We start from the raw sequence: 14766 nt of genomic DNA, 5'->3' as shown, positions 1-14766 counted from the left end.
CATCAAAGACTATATATACGCTTCGCTTACTAGACAGTCGTGTTCCTAGGTAAAACCTGTTAACACCTCTCTAGCACTGTAAAAGCTGGGATTATATTTTGACCTGCGGCTAGAGGCGCCACTGGTAACACAGCTCAATCTAGGAGAAAATTTTGACCAGCGTCGAGATGGAGCCACAATCGGTATGCAAGTTGAGCCATAGAACACGCCTGTCTAGTGAGCGAAGCCTATATAGTCTTTGGTTGCCATCTAGGGGCAAAACCCCGCGACACGCTACGCGGTGAAAGCTACAGATTCGGCTTAGGCCTATGCCAAGCTGGTTAACTATCAAAATATTTTATTTGAGCTATTGTGAAAATGGGATAATACTGCGTGTATAAGGAATGTAAAAATTACGAAAAATCTCAACTTTATCGTACAAAATATTATCCCATACCAAAACCAAACAAAAGCCAGAACGCTTTTTAAATTTTCTTTCAAAAAGGGTTTTATTAAACCCTATACCCGTAGAAGAGAAAATACTATCAGTTAACCCTTGGTCAGTTTCAAATTTAATTACATTAGAAACAAAATTATATTTACCTGGTTGAATCTTTTGTTGTTGCGCCTTAGTTTTTTTTTAGTTTTTTATCTTAAAATAACTGTGATCACTTTGAATTTGATCCATGTCTTGCTTAATGTTAATAAATTATTACTTACTAAAAGCATGGGCTGGCTTGGGATTGTTGTTAAAAAACCCATATGGGGCTGCTTCGTATTGGGGTGGAGCGAGCTAGGCGCTACAAAACTGTTTTTCCAGCATCAAAACTTAGTCTCCCTTTTTTCATTCGCCCTTCTTCTTCTACGGGTGGGGAGCAAGAAACGCCCTTCATTTCGTATCCTCTCTTGTATTATCTTTGCGATGAGCAACCATAGTTAAAGGTGACGTCATGCTTCCAAGTCCCCATTTCGTGGTGGAACTGCGAAAGAATTAGCTCCATAGTTACCATATATATAATAAACTATAAATAGCACCGTACATCAACCGTGGAGGTCGAATTTTTGGAAGGCCCATGCTGTAAGTGGGTAATGGCTTGTTAAAAAACCGTCAATCGGAAAGCTATCAGATTTCGAATCTAGGGTACGATACGGAGTTCTATTTTATCTTTGGAGTTACTGAACGCAGCCACTGTTTCGTTCGGAAGATGGACTTGACAGCATAACATAGACAATAAGTCACCCATGCATTTTTTAATAGACGCTTCAATAAATCATCCTTCCAGGAAATCGCAAAGAAGTAATATTTTCGAGAGCCAGGACCTGCAAGTCACTGTTTATATAGTGCTGGTTAAAATAATGGGAATTTGTCACCTTTACGGCAGCAACAAGCGTTCCCCATGGCGTTCCCTTTTAACCAGGTAGTTTTATTGACATATTAAGGCTTGGCAAAAACACGACGTGACACGTTTGGATTATTTCCACAAGCACTATATAAACAATAACTTGCGGGTCCTGGCTCTCGATAAAATTACTTCTTGCCTATTTTCTGGGAGGATGTTTTATTTCAGCGCCTATTGAAAAAAGCATACCAGCATGACGGCCATAGCCAAAGCTACGACGTGACATCATGCAACCAAGTGCCTATACAATGGCACCAAGCGCAAATGTCACAGCGCTAGCTTGGAGAGTGCCATTTATCAAGAAAATTATCTTAACACCCGTGGGTTAATGAATTCGGAGGAGCTACACAAAGTTAAAACCAAAACCAGGCTGATTACATAAAGAATTGTTGATCATTATTTTTTAGCTCGCTCTATAAATAGTCGTTTAGCATAAAAATAACTTAAACATGTACATAACCACCCCTCCCCCTTATTTACAATAACAGCGATTTGATTAAGAAGACGGCAGCAAATCATCCACAAGTTTCCTCTTTGTCATCGGAGGATAAAGGTCATTTTCAGATTGACTCTTATCGCGTTTGGCTATTTTGAAAACACCAGATAATTTTATTTCATTTATAGTTGTGAAGTTGATAACCAATTAAATCACGGTAAGAAATTAATTTCGTTTGACTAAATATTTTTCGGGCGTGTAAGTACTGAACTTTGGGCATAAATTAATACATAGCAGAAATGGAAAAATGCAAGGGCAAAGGCCCAATGCCTAGGGTCAGCGAAAGAGATATTAGGTTCTACGATAGAGCTATTAAATGGGGTGTTTTACAGATTTTTCAATAGTTGCGTTCTAGGATGAAATAAAACTTGAATCCGTTCACCCTAAGGTTTAAAGTAAGCTGACCGTAAAAATTAATTTTGGGATTTTCATTAATACCATGATAAATATTTGTGAGTAATCCAAGATTTTCTTAGAAGTAAACAGTACTGAAAATTATCATTCTTTTATCATTTTAATTCGTGGAGTTGTACATGCAAATCGGTACCACATACGGCCATTTTGGAAGTAGCAATTTCCACGTGTTATTGGGTAACAACGATTTTGTATATTTTTCAAAACGGTAAAAAATATTAATTACTTAAGGTATGTAATATTCACATTTTAAACTATTTCTTTCAACTAAATCGTTAATACGAAACATACGAAATAAAATCATAGTCGTTAAGAACTAAAATTTTAATTTAAGCCTTGGTCGTAAAATACGGAACGTTTCAAAAATCGAAAAATTTATGCGAATTTTGTAGAATAATATTGTTTAAACGAATCAATTAGGCAGGATAACGAGAGTGGGCGCAAACATCCTCTTGTTCTTTTAAGTTATAAACAGTCTTCCCGACCACATACAATATTATAAAATGGGCCCTTTATTTAAATACATCTCAAGCAATGAGGTCGAGTATAAACTTGAAATCTACGATTCAGATTGTGTTTCCGCCACCTCTCGAAAATAATTTATTACTTTAAAATTTAATGTTGTTTCAATTACCCGAAATGTTGAAAACATAACTCCTACTTGAGTAATGAAATATAGGGGTCAACTAACCATTTTATTTTTATTTTTAGTTTATAGATAGATGGCACCAATACATAATGATAGAGTTCAGTAATTTTAATCCCGCAAGATGCATATTTGAATTACATATTTAGTTAATTCGCGACCGCAACTAGTCTTGGGGCGGTGCGAATAGTGTTTTTTTAGGTATTAGGCGAATACCAAATACGTCGGTTTTTGGGAACCATCTGTCGGATCGAATTTCGAAAATGACCAAATAATTTTACCAAATACCGCGACGTTTTAAAATTTGGACCAAATTCATTTTTTATCAAATTATTCTATCAAATACCAAATTTTAGTTTGAAAAACGTTTTTAGTGTATTAAAGTATTTAAAGGGAGTAGTATTATAGTTGCGTATGATTTAGTAGGTTTTAACAAGCTTAGAAAATAAGTCGCTTCTGCCTATCGCTGATGAGTAAAACGATTGCAATACAGTTTCAGAAAATAAGACACTTCTAGATTTTTCCCCACAAACAACCGCACGCCGGTAACAGCTCACCTAGTACTCTAGTATCCATCCGTTACCTAGTAGTAGCTGCCGTTTGACCTTTTTTCCCAAAATAAAACATTTACCTCCATATATCCAGTTAAGAAAGAGGCTCACTCGCAGGGGTGTAGGAACGTTCTAGAAGTTGGAGGGGGCAAAAAGAAACGAAAAGGGGTCTAGAGAATGGTTTTTAATTTTTAATGGAGTGTAGATTCTCCGAATGCAGGTGTACTTTTTAGAACTATGTAAATTGGCGGGGAAATACTGAAATTTAAACCAGTGGCGTAGCCAGGATTTTATTTCGGGGGGGGGGGGGAGGGCACGCCATTGAAAAAAAGTAAAAAAATAAAAATATTTGTACGTACGACCATACGTTTCGGGGGGATGTGAACCTTTGCCCCCCCCCTGGCTACGCCACTGATTTAAACACAGTTGATATTCTTTAAACTGTATATGCTTTTAAAATGATAATTTGAGCCTTTTGAAGATTTAAACTGACCAAAAAGTTGGAGGGGGTAATAACATGAGTTGCCCCTCCCAGCCAAATTCTAGGGAGGGGCATTGCCTCCCCTGCCCCTCCCGGTTACTACGCCCCTGCTCACTCGCCTCATTGGTCTAAATGTCTATAATTATCGAGTTCAAACTAGTCTAGATATTATGGAATTAACCCTCCCAAAATGGTTTCTTCCACTCTATAGTGTATACATTTACTTCATAGCTATCTTGTGCCCATACAATTAATTCCTATTTACAAACGTCAAAATAACTTGCAATTTCAAATTTTGTTTGCTTCGTCACTCGTGACCTTCGGTTTCGTCGCGCACAAAAGAACGCTAGGTTTTTTGTTTACTTACTGACCTCTGGCGGTAGAAATTTGATGCAAATACCAAATAATTTGAAAAATTTGGATTAAAATCGACAAAATCAAATAAATATTTTTTAAATAGAATAGTCGGTGTTTCAAAGTTCACTATTTGGTATTCTAGAATTTTAAAAACTAGAATTCGATTGGTTGGTACGAATAGTTGAGCCTTAAAATAACCAAATAGTTTGGTCAAATCGAATAAAGACGAATACTTATTATACTTTGCACAGCCCTAGCGCTGCGGTGTAACGCCTACGTTCTAGCGCCTGCTAAGTAATGCCTAAATTTGGGCACCGATTAACCTTTTATAGCTTTTACTTCATCCTTATTAGTCCTCTAATATGCGTAATTTCATACCATAATAGCGTCTGCTAAGACTCTATCTATTTAGTTTTCGACGGCAACCAAAAGAGGGCTTATCGATAGGTTTTGCCCACGAATTAGAAACTCATGGGTTTCAAGTCAGTGCGTCCTTTTAAAAATGAAAAGCGTCAATAAAATTTACTTACCTTAAAAACTTACAAAATGTGTATAGTTTTTATAAAAAGGCTGGTCGTAATTTAAAAAATAATTTTTCATTTATAATTAATTTTATAAATGTGATTTTATGGAACAGTAAGACAATAGCGACATCCTCAAGCGGGAGTTAGTTCGCGTTTTTCCTTCTCTTGCTGTGTGATTTAAAGGGGCTGGAAAGTGGGGTTTTGAAATCGTCCAGTGACGTTGTATCTCCAAAAAAATCCGGACCCTGCTTTATTTTCTTAATTCCCCGCTTGAGGAATTTGGCTCTGACGGAGATGTTTTGAAAATAGTGAGGAGCGACCCGCGAGAGGGAGACTGGTGAGAGGTATTCATACGCGAACTAAGATATTCGGGCCTTCGTGGACGTGGTTTTGGTTCTATTATTTTCATATTTATTTAATTACAATGAACGAGTTTAATTCAAATAAAAAACGGAAACGTGATGATACGAAGATATCTCTTGTTGGTGAATTAGATGAATGGGAAAAGGCAAAAGAACTGTGGTTGAGTTCTAAGGTTTATCAAAATGCTCCAGTGAAACCAAGGCCCTTAGAAATTGGCTTCTATTCATCATTTCATCTAGCGTTTTTTTACAAAATTCGATGAAACTCGCAAATAATAATTAAAAAAATTACGAACACACTACTACTAAAAGATCTTATCGCTCAAATGAATTTTTCGTTAAACATTTGTTGTTCACTAAACTAAATCTCATTAAAGATTAACGAATTTTTATAACTTCCTACGAGCTCAGCTAACCCTAACCAAGACCACGCTGGATTTCGTCATACACAAATCCCAACACAGCGGTGCCTGTTTACGTCTTCGCGAACTTGAGTAAAAGTAGTTCTACGCGCCAAATTTCGTTAATGACGTCACGGATGACGTTTTTCAAAACCCCACTTTCCAGCCCCTTTAATTTTAGTGCCGTCCGCTATACATCTCTGGCGCTACGAGTAGGTTATACTCCTAGCGCCAGAGATATATAGCACATTTGGCGTAGGAGAAAATACATTTATTTTCGCTTAAAAAAATTTTAATGGCGCTGTCCTTTAAAGTAAACCTGGGTTGAGCATTTAAGAATGTGGGAATAGCCACGTTCAAACTTACGTAAATGGCCCCTAAAATAATTTCGTTTAGATAATTGGTTTTCAAAACCAACGTTAAAAATCCCTGCGTGATGGTTCTGGAAGCAGCTTGGTCAAGTCGGTTCGCTTAATATCGATTTCAAAACGACCAGGTGCACGGAGAATTGCTCATATTTTCAAAAATAACGCGATTAAAATTCGAAATTATGTCAAATAATATTACGGTATATTTAGTAAACATGTTTAACTAATTATGTTAGGATAGATTTTCGTTATTTCAAAATTCTGGCGATAATTTGAAATGACGTTAAGCCTGGGCTATAACCGAAATGTAAGTCGCTTCGAACTGTGTATTTAACCGATTTTACCCTCAAGTGTGACTTGGTCGTCTGCTTTCCAGTTTTATCAACTTCTTTCTCTAACCGAATATTGTTCCAGGAACTGACTAGTGTGGAAAATGGACGATTACGCCAAATTAAAGACGAAACGGGAGAAAATCCGCTACTTGGCCTCGGCCCTACTGAACAGGATCGATGCCCAGTTGATAGCCTGTAATTCGGAGGACTTACTGGACGAATACGCCGTGCAGTTGGACGCTAAAGAGAAGACTTTCGTTGTCCTCGACGCCAAAATCGAAGGACATATCTTCGAAGAAAAGGCCTTTGAGACGGAAGTCGAGGAAAGCGAAATATGGCGCGAGAAGTTCCTCTCGTACAAAACCAAAATAGGCAAGGCCATAAAGAAGATCAGTGCAATGCACCAGTCGGCTCTTCCGATAAACGCAAATCGTGGCTGCGATATAATGACGACGCCTCTTGCCACCCCGACCTCCAACGAAGCATCCATTTTCAAGATTCAAAATATCAGAAGCTTGTCAGACAGTGAGTGATTTATCTTTCTATGGTTACTATCTTTGAAGAATTCCCTTATTATTTATTTGCGTAGACTCATTTGGTGGTGGTTAGTCAGGTTATTGTTTTTGAAAAAAGCAAAATAAGCTTTGTAGTTACTTTGAACAGAAGTATATATTACTCTCTTTTATTATAGAAGTAGTCATTAAAGGGCCATACCGGCTTTAGGAAACATTCGGCCTGGATTTACCATGTGGTAACATATTCTGAATTTCAACAAGCGTGTCCCTTAAACGTCGGCTGCTAATGTACCTTAGCAGACTCCCGCTAATATTTCAAAATAATTATCGGTAGAAAACAGCAGGAAACTATATCTGTATACACTTGGAATGTCTAAAGATTCATAGGCACCATGCCGCAGGGGCGTAGGAACGTTCTAAAAGTTGGTGGGGGCAAAGAGAAACGAAAAGTTGTCTGTTGAATGGTTTTGAATTTTTAATGGAGTGTAGCTTCTTCGAATGCATGAGTACTTTTTACTACTATGTAAATTGACGGGGAAAGACTGAAATTTAAACACAGTTGAGGTTCTATACGATTTAAATGCTTTTAAAATGAGAATTTGAGCCTTTTGAAGATTTCAACTGACCGAAACGTTGGAGGGGGCAATAACATTAGTTGCCCCTCCCATCAAAATTCTAGGGAGGGGCATTGCCCACCCTGCCCAACCCCCCCCCCCCCCCCGGGTTCCTACGCCCCTGCCGTGCCGCGAAAGCTGCTCGAGAAACGGGCTGGCTTAAACTACCTCGAATGTAAGACGTTCCGAGTTTTTTACAAATTTATTGGCTGGCTACCTTCGCTTCGAACCAAGAAAAATCTGCTTTGCAGTTACTTTGAACAGAAGTATAAAATACATCTCATAGAATTGAAGTCTAATGTGCCTCAGCAGACTTCCGGTAATTTGCCCACGAAATCCGTCATATACTAACTTTCTAAAATTACAACCACGGAAAAATATGGTTTTTAAGTAAATATCCCAACTGAGTTAATTTTTTAAGGTTTATATCGTTACATGAAGTAATACAACTTAGAGCCAAGCCGTGTTGCGGTGTACATATCCGCGATTTGAAAGGAATTTCGCTTCCATTGAAAAGTGGCTTTCACTGATTTCAGTACTGCTTTATTGTTGTCTACTTCTCGTATTACCAAATAATCAAGGGATAACTTGGAGAAGCCCAACCCCAGTTTTCATTTCCAAGTAGTTCGGCCAGTTTTCTTAATAATTTTCGCAAAACTGAGAATGAAATTTTTCACAAATACTAAATTTTCCAGATTTCTAACTATTTATAAATATTCTTTTGGAAAAATACTGTACGATAATGTGAAATCTAAAACGAGTACCCTTTTATACTACTAATTATCAGAGGTGGGCAAACATTATGAGCGTTCATTTTCGAAAATCTTCTCGAAACGAGTGAGCACTTCAAATACGAAGGTCGGTTGGTCTTGTTAAGCGAGAAAGAGAAATTGAGCCAGCTCAGGGTGATCGCCGATTAGTTCGCTCAGTCAGTGATTTTTCACGGCGCGGTGAGCGAGATCGGCCGATCGACGCGCTAGCCTCAGGGTCGGATTAACCCCAATATCTGCCCTAAGCAATTTAAGAATTTTTGTGCCCCCCCCCCCTCATTAGTTAGTAGATGCCGGACTCAGGAAAACAAAATTTTTATTTGGAATCTTGGATAATACTAATACAGATGTATTTATATTTTATTTATATTTTACTCCGTAACTTAATTTTTTAACGTGTATGAGATACATTTTGTAGGATAAATTTTTATATTTTTTAAATTAAATTTTATGGAAAATCCGCCACTGAAATAAGGCGAAGCGTCTACAGCTGACATCGGCAATTCAACAAACGACTACCTCAGGGGAGAGTTTCGTTTGGCCGACTTCTCATTTGGCCAACCACAAAATACACGTTACGCCGACTGTCCATTTGGCCGACTGCACATTTGTCCGACTGAGAAATCGGCCAAATGGGCAATCGGCCAAATGGACAGTGCATTTGACTGCTCATTTGGCCGACTGCTCATTTGGCATTTGGACGATACTAGGTGCGTTTGACTAGGTACTGTCCGCTAGGTCGCGTTTTAGAAGGCCCAGCTTGGTTATAAAGAACGGGGTTGAGGGGGCGTCGGGCCGGGTCCCCAGCGCTCAAGAGAAGTGAGTTCACGGTGCCGTCAGGCGTCAGTACTTAGAATACATTGCCCGTTCTATAAGTCAACCTAACACTAAAGACATAGAGATGGACAGGCAATAAGAGTCGGTGAAATGAGCAGTCGTTCAAATGAGCATGTGGTCCGAAATTTATATACCGGTGCTCCAAGCGAATCAAAAAGCCTACTACACCGGTGGTCTCATCAGAATGCCCTACGCCAGCGTCCACAAGCCCGGACAGGTGACAAAGCCAGCATGGGTAGGAGAACCCCACTACTGATGGTCTCACCCTCGACGCAAGCCACTCATCCCGACAAAAGGCGCAGCAATGGTTCGACCAGCTATAGCAACGCTAGCCGGCACCCCACCTACGGAGGTAGAAAGCCAAGCCCTTAGGAGAGAGCTCCTAAAGGGGATGACGGGCACACAGCAGTCCAAGTAACCCGACACAGCTGGCACCGGAGACCCCGGTGGGATTCCAAAAGGCGTTGAGGAATCCCAATGTTAAAAAACTACCGCTTCTCTCGTCGCGATCTCACTCAGGCCGCCGTCAGCGCTTTCTAGTGAACGAATTATCCCGCCGCTAGGGGAAGCGGCGCTTAAAATAGAGCTGGTTCAGTTTAAGAGAGAGAAAAAAAATCGCCAGTATTGAGCACTAGCTTACTTGATCACTCAAATTAAAAAGGTCTGAGCGTTCATTTCAGAATTCGCTCACAATTTTTGCCCACCTCTGCTAATTACTAATGATTAATATTACATTACATTTAAAAATAAAAAGACAAAGTGATATGAACATAGCTGAACGGGCTCGTGATCTCCGCGAGCCCGCATGTCAATTGTCCATAGGAAGGGCTCGGCTCGGGCTCGCGTTACATTACATCTATGGAAGTGTGAGACGAGCCCGTTCAGCTATGGATATGAATGAAATCTATCTAACATGATAGGTGGGGTGGCGGAGTGGTTAGCACTTTCGCCTCGCAGCAAGAGGAGACGTGTTCGATCTCAACTTGTGGCACTGGGTGAAAACTCAGAACAACTCCTTCCGCGTTGAGTTTGCAAGTTCTCTCCCCACTGGTTTAAGGGGTTTTCCCCCGAGATCTTCGGTTTCCCCTTCCATAAAAACTTGTTGAGGTTAACGGTAATAGTTAGTGTAGGAAGCTGTTGGCTTGTGTGGTTTCCAGGGCTTGCCACCACCCTCCTACGCATTGTAACCCGGCCACCTGAATTCAAGGCTTTAAAAGTCGCTCGATGACTTAGGCCTAGGGTGGGCCTTGGATATTATTATTATGCTATATACCAAATAAATCGTATTTATAAAAATAATATATTTATAATGAATATAATAAAATGTATTAATGTTTAATCTAAAATGGGGTGAGGCGACGATTTAACAGCACAACAATAGAGCTATAAACTGCAGTCGCGGGTTCTTCCTCGCGTAAATTAGTTCTCGATATTTCATTGTGATACTTGGTTTCCTAGAACAGTAGTTTGACCTGTTATTTGTTTTTGTTTAGAGGAACCAACTGAAAAAGTCGTGGATATAGTGGTCCCAGATCAGTTGAACATCTTGACGCACAAGTCGGAGAAAATTCCGACCAATACGAACGAAACCCCTCCAATGAATTCGTCCCAGAACGACCAGATTACAAGCAGCTGTGAAAAGCCTCCCTCGCCGCCACACGAAGTCAAATCCATCATCAGACAGTGCCAAGATTGCGGCGTTAATTTTCAATACGAGACGCAGTTAGTCAAACATCGTCTCGAAGTGCACCGCGACAAGAAACCCTACAAGTGTCGGCAATGCCATTTCACCACTAGTTTCAAAAGTTCACTGATGGCGCATCTCCGTCTGCACACTGGCGAGAAGCCGTTTCGGTGCGGACTTTGCGGTGAACGTTTCAAGGAAAGAATTAACCTTAAGAAACACTCGCTATCGCACAGGAAACCGTCCGTTCAAAAAATAGTTTCTGAGCGGAAGTGCGAATTTTGCGAATTTACCACCGCGTATCACCAAGCCATGGTCCTGCATTTACGCAAACATGAGGCCGTGACGCTAACCGACCCGAATAATCTCAACAACGTCCACATGGAAGAAAAGCCATTCGTATGTCCGATGTGCTCCAAAGACTTCTCCAAAAAGGCCAATCTGAAGACGCACGTGCGCAGAGTTCACCATGTTGTCGATTTCGATTTGCCGCGAGAGTCTACCTTTAAGCCGTTTAAATGCAACGTGTGTTTCGCCCGGTTCAAGTTCCGAGCGTCTCTGTTCTCTCATCAGATGAAAGAACATTGCAAATGGACGACGGATTTCGCACCATCCGAATCTGCACAGATAGAGTCGGACATCAACGAATCTCCTGGTGCTGACATGGTAAAACCCGACGGCGTTGTCGCATTGGATGACACATTGATCAGTGGGCAGGAGATGAATAGTACCGGTTATTCGAATATGATGAAACTCAACTCTTCACCCAGTTTAAGTCTTGCAGTTGGTAAGACATGGAACATTCTATAACCAAAATATCGTAGTTTTGAACAAGCAGGGGAATGATCACCGTAGCAATTGCCTTATTCAGTTTTTGTTCCAGTAGAACGCTTTTATTCTTTTATTAACACTCTTAATACTAATTTTCTCAGATAGAGCACACTTTTCTCTGGTGCTTAAAGGACTACAGAACCATTTTAATTTAGAAAAAAGGGTTAGAAAAATGACAAATTATAATTCAAGTTAAAATTCTGTGGTCCTTTGAAATAACTTTCAATAGCTTTAAATTAAAAATTAATGAGTTTTAACTATCGAAGCAGATATGAAGTTGCAATAAAGGTATATTCGCCCCAAAACTAGCCTTCAGTTAGGATATTATATCTTATTAAAAGGTTCAACCAGCCACGATAGGGGATAAACATGCGTCTCCTTACGGACAATATGGACGTTAATTTCGATATTTTGCGCCAACGGAAAGGACGCTGCAAATCAGACGTATTTTTCTTATATTTCTGCTTTCTTTTTCGGTTTCCGTCATCAGATAGGTTCGATAAATGGCACGTGTTTCTGCTCCTTAAGGGGTTGGTGGAACCCTTTAACTAATCAACTGAAACTCGTAAAATTGTTTTAAAGTGAAATGTTAAGTGGATTAAAGCCGATGTTCGTTCTAGAAAACTTGGCAGCAGGAGCAAATGGTCAAGGTTCTTATGGAACTAAATAAGTTCTTGCTTAAACTTCTTCCTTCCTTTTTGCAGTATCTCCGGCAAGACACGACTTTTTAAGTAGTGGATTGGAAATGGTTCCTAAGTCCATTCCGAAAATTGTGGAACCACTTAGATGCGAAGAATGTTCCGAGGATTTCATAGACAATTATGCATTCGAGAAACATTGTTATAAGGTACATGGAGATTCTGAGCCATACAAATGCCAGATTTGCGAACACGCCACATCAAACTCATTGCTGTTGTTCGTTCATTTAAACGGACATAAGAACGACTCTCCACAAAGCGTTCCGCAAGAGATAAACAACATTTCTCAAGATTTCCACAGCCCCAAACCAAACTTGGAGATGCCCTGCTCAACAATCGAATTCACAACATCGACACTAAATTTATCGGACACCTCCAAAACCAATCGTAGATTGAATTCCCTGAGAACCTTCAAATGCGAACTATGTCTAGATCGTTTTACCAGCAAATTTAACATGCTTCGACACGTGCGCAACTTGCACCGTCGAAGCCCGAAAAAGAGGAAACACGCGGATCGAAAATTTACTAGTTATCAAAACGAATCACCAACCACACAGAAAGAAATACAGGCTGTTATACAGCGTGACGGACAAGCAGATAATGCAGACATGACTTGCGGTGCATTGCAGACTAGTCCTCGGAAAATCTCTCAAAGTCCATGGTTTGAATGTAACTACTGTGATCGGTCGTTCCCTAGAAAATCAAGTTTGACATTACACACTAAAGCACATATTCGTGGAAAATCGCGAATCTCAATGGACAAGGGAAGTACCTCTGGATTCCAAGTTTCCAAGGAAAGTATTTCTGAAATCGAAGTGTCTCAAGAAAGTAAATATGAAATCAAAGTGTCTCAAAAAATTGAAAATGGATTTCAAATCTCTCAAAAAAGGAAATCTGGATTTGAAGTACCCAAGGAAAATAGATCTGGATTCGAAGAGTCCAAGAAAATGAACTCCGAACACCAAGTAGCAATTAAAAGTATTTCTGAATCGGAAGTAGCAGCATTAAGTGTATCTGGTTCTGAAGTAATTGCCAAAAGGAACTCTGTATCCGAAATAACCATTAAAAGAATCTCGGAGCCGAAACTGGTCTTCGGTACTGATGAATCTGAAGTCAATTGTCAAGCAGCGCTAGAGCATGCTAGTCAGTCGGACGCCCAAGCGCAGATTCGGTGTATGGCAAGTTTGGGCCTTATAAAGACTCGGTTTGGCGACGAGGGCGCCAAGAGAGGTCACACGATGGAAACGTAAAGATACGGAAATACTTTTCGGTCATTCTGTAGCTCACGGTACCTTCTAGTTAACGCATTCGCGTAACTAGAATTGTTTTCCCTTTAATTTTCGCACGTTATAAGAAATATCGTCATTTAAGCCTTTTGGAAATATCGTTTCTTTCTAGAATTATTTTGCATTAGCAAAAGTAATATAACACAAAAAGCGTGTCCTTATAAATTGGCGTTTATATTTTTTTAATTTATCGACTTGCCACGAAGACCCAAACTAGTTTTCGGATTTATTCTGTGATCCGAATTTTCTGAACCTTTTGAATTACGGTTAACTTCTGAATTGATCAAAAGTTTTGAATCAACTTTCCGTATCATTTAACAATTTCACACATTAATATTCTATTGTAACTCTTAAATTCTGATTGGGAAACTGCTACTGGAATTTATGAACAAAGACGGGTCTCATTACTCCAAAAATGATAAAGATGGCGCCACACAAAACTAGGGCCTTTCCCATTTCTATTTACTAACGGCGCTCAACACACGCTCCGTTGCCACCGATCATGCGTCGCGCACCGTTATAAATTAGAAATGTTAAAGCCCTCTAGTGTTGTGGAGCCATATTCAACATAGTCAGGGTAAAATTCTTCGTCATTTCTATTATCAGGAGTAAGTGAGCTTCTGTAGCAATTTCATGCTTTTTAGGAAACCATCAAATATAGCCAATTAATATTGTATAATTTTTGGTTCGAATTGAATCCATCACTTAACCACGTTTCAACACTAATTTCAAATCATATAGTTTATCTTCCATGTCCTTGTGTGAAAATATTATTTATTGTTAATGTAACGATTTATTAATTAAAAATAAATTTTCAATCTGTCTATGTTGCTAATTCCTCTTAATTTTAAACACCTTTTTTAGGTTAGGCGGATATTTCTGCAAACGGAATTAGCATCATATTGTCAAACTAATATTCAACAACTACTACTATCTGTACTATCAAACGCTGACATCCTGCTGCGTAAGTCTCTTGCTAATCTGAGATGCAAGTCCCCAGTTTCCTCCACTTTAAGAGCTCCAAATCCTCAAAGTTTGAAATTTGGGTGCGAATTTCGTAAAGTCAGACGATTGTAAAGTTAACTTTCATGACGGAAATGGGTCTAGGTGGCGCAACGGCGCCTAGCTCTTCGAGGTGTGTATATTAATAGAAGGGATGCAACGGATAACCAGAACCGGAACCGAGAAGAACCTAGTAAATTCTAGGAACCGGAACCGAA

General features: G+C 39.5%; 1 protein-coding gene across 2 annotated transcripts; it reads left to right on the top strand.

Annotated features, from left to right (window-relative positions):
- The first annotated feature begins 1904 nt into the window (after positions 1 to 1904).
- On the top strand, positions 1905 to 14311 carry LOC149963225 (uncharacterized). 2 transcript variants are annotated; one of them, XM_090180423.1, is made up of 4 exons: positions 1905 to 2032; positions 6394 to 6836; positions 10541 to 11518; positions 12267 to 14311. In XM_090180423.1, exons 2-4 carry the CDS (start codon positions 6413 to 6415, stop codon positions 13508 to 13510), a joined length of 2646 nt encoding a protein of 881 aa, XP_090036549.1. In that variant the 5' UTR covers positions 1905 to 2032; positions 6394 to 6412; the 3' UTR covers positions 13511 to 14311. The 2 variants fall into 2 exon arrangements, with proteins under 2 accessions (XP_090036549.1, XP_090036550.1); XM_090180424.1 differs by lacking the exon at positions 1905 to 2032 and adding an exon at positions 2436 to 2466.
- Positions 14312 to 14766: the final 455 nt, after the last annotated feature.

The sequence above is a fragment of the Leiobunum rupestre genome, chromosome 1 (assembly GCF_980474605.1).
Source record: "Leiobunum rupestre chromosome 1, qqLeiRupe1.1.hap1, whole genome shotgun sequence".
Lineage (NCBI taxonomy): Eukaryota > Metazoa > Arthropoda > Arachnida > Opiliones > Sclerosomatidae > Leiobunum > Leiobunum rupestre.
Note: the sequence above shows the minus strand (reverse complement) of the source record. Positions and strands in the feature narration are given on the sequence as shown.

Coding starts and splice junctions, on each gene's coding strand:
- LOC149963225 (XM_090180423.1), top strand. CDS start 6,413: ATGGACGATTACGCCAAATTAAAGACGAAACGGGAGAAAATCCGCTAC. Junction 6,837..10,540: donor TATCAGAAGCTTGTCAGACA/GTGAGTGATTTA, acceptor GTTTTTGTTTAG/AGGAACCAACTGAAAAAGTC. Junction 11,519..12,266: donor CAGTTTAAGTCTTGCAGTTG/GTAAGACATGGA, acceptor TCCTTTTTGCAG/TATCTCCGGCAAGACACGAC.